We start from the raw sequence: 1,108 nt of genomic DNA, 5'->3' as shown, positions 1-1,108 counted from the left end.
AGGACTGCAGGCGGTGGGGGGTGTGGAGGGCCAGCGGAGGCGTCCAGGCGGCGCCTACTTCATGCCGCTGCGCAGCACCTGGTTGGCCGCGATGAGCATGACGCTGATGATGAAGGCGATGGCGAAGGCGCAGATCAGACTCTTGCGCACACACGTCTGGCGTATCTGCTGGTTGGAGCAGGCTGTGGCCACCCGCCAGGAGCACCAGAGAGACAAAAGGGGACAGCGGAGCGATGCCATCAGGAGCCGCCGGCATTGCTCCACGTGGGCTGGTCCCCTGTGCACAGGGGCACGAGGCTGGGGCAGGCCAGGAGCCCCAGCCCCCCTGCAAACCCCTGGTTCCTCCCCTGCTCTTGCAGTTGGTCCCCGCCAGGGATGGGATGTGGGGGTCCCAGATGTCAGTCACTCACTCTCCACATCCACGGGGCACTCGGCCGTGCCCAGGTGGCTCTCCTCCTCCGTCATGATGATGTTCTCGATGTCCTTCATGGACAGGTGCTCACAGAAAGTGTCGTAGAGCAGCCGCTTCAGCTCGTCCACAGTCAGCTTCTGCATGTCGCACTTGGGGGAGGAGACGCAGCGCTCAGGCCACCGCGGCCACCTGTCCCCACCCAGCGCCTGCGGCCACACAGCCAGCAGGGGCCTCCCGATTCCAGAAGCCTGGGAGCCGCTCGCTCCATTCTACCAGCCTCCCCCAGGGAGCCCAGGACCCTCTGGGAGACAGGACACCCCCTTTACCGAGTGGCCCCACCATTCGCACTGGCCCCTCACTGTGCGCAGCCCCGGGTCCCCCCAGGCACAGCATACCTTCCAGAAGACGGTGTCGAAGTCAGTGCCATGGAACCTCTCCGGGATCCCCATGGTGGAGAGCTTGGGTCCCAGGAGGGTCACAAACTCCTCAAAGTCCACTTGGCCGTCACCTGGAGCGGGCACAGGCCTAATGAGTGGGGTCAGCCTGCACCTGTCCAGCCTCAGGCAGGTCCCTCCTCCAAGCCTTGCCCGTTTCAGGGGCACCTGCCGTGCCAGGCTCTGGGCTGACGGTGAGGCCAAGCGTGATGAGGCTCCATGGAGGTGGAGGGCGGCGGGAGTGCAGCAGGCAGGCCCCGAG

General features: G+C 65.8%; 1 protein-coding gene across 1 annotated transcript in view; it reads right to left on the bottom strand.

The window, feature by feature from the left end:
* Nucleotides 1–6: 6 nt before the first annotated feature.
* CABP7 (calcium binding protein 7) overlaps nt 7–1,108 on the bottom strand; it is a 2,068-nt gene continuing 966 nt past the window's right edge. The window contains exons 2-4 of the mRNA XM_015562883.1: nt 808–920; nt 411–561; nt 7–182 (exon numbers count right to left, since the gene is read on the bottom strand). Coding sequence (XP_015418369.1) covers nt 55–182; nt 411–561; nt 808–920 — 392 coding nt within the window. The 3' untranslated portion in view covers nt 7–54. The remainder of the gene's footprint in view (nt 183–410; nt 562–807; nt 921–1,108) is intronic.

Source organism: Myotis davidii, unplaced genomic scaffold (assembly GCF_000327345.1).
Source record: "Myotis davidii unplaced genomic scaffold, ASM32734v1 scaffold478, whole genome shotgun sequence".
Lineage (NCBI taxonomy): Eukaryota > Metazoa > Chordata > Mammalia > Chiroptera > Vespertilionidae > Myotis > Myotis davidii.
Note: the sequence above shows the minus strand (reverse complement) of the source record. Positions and strands in the feature narration are given on the sequence as shown.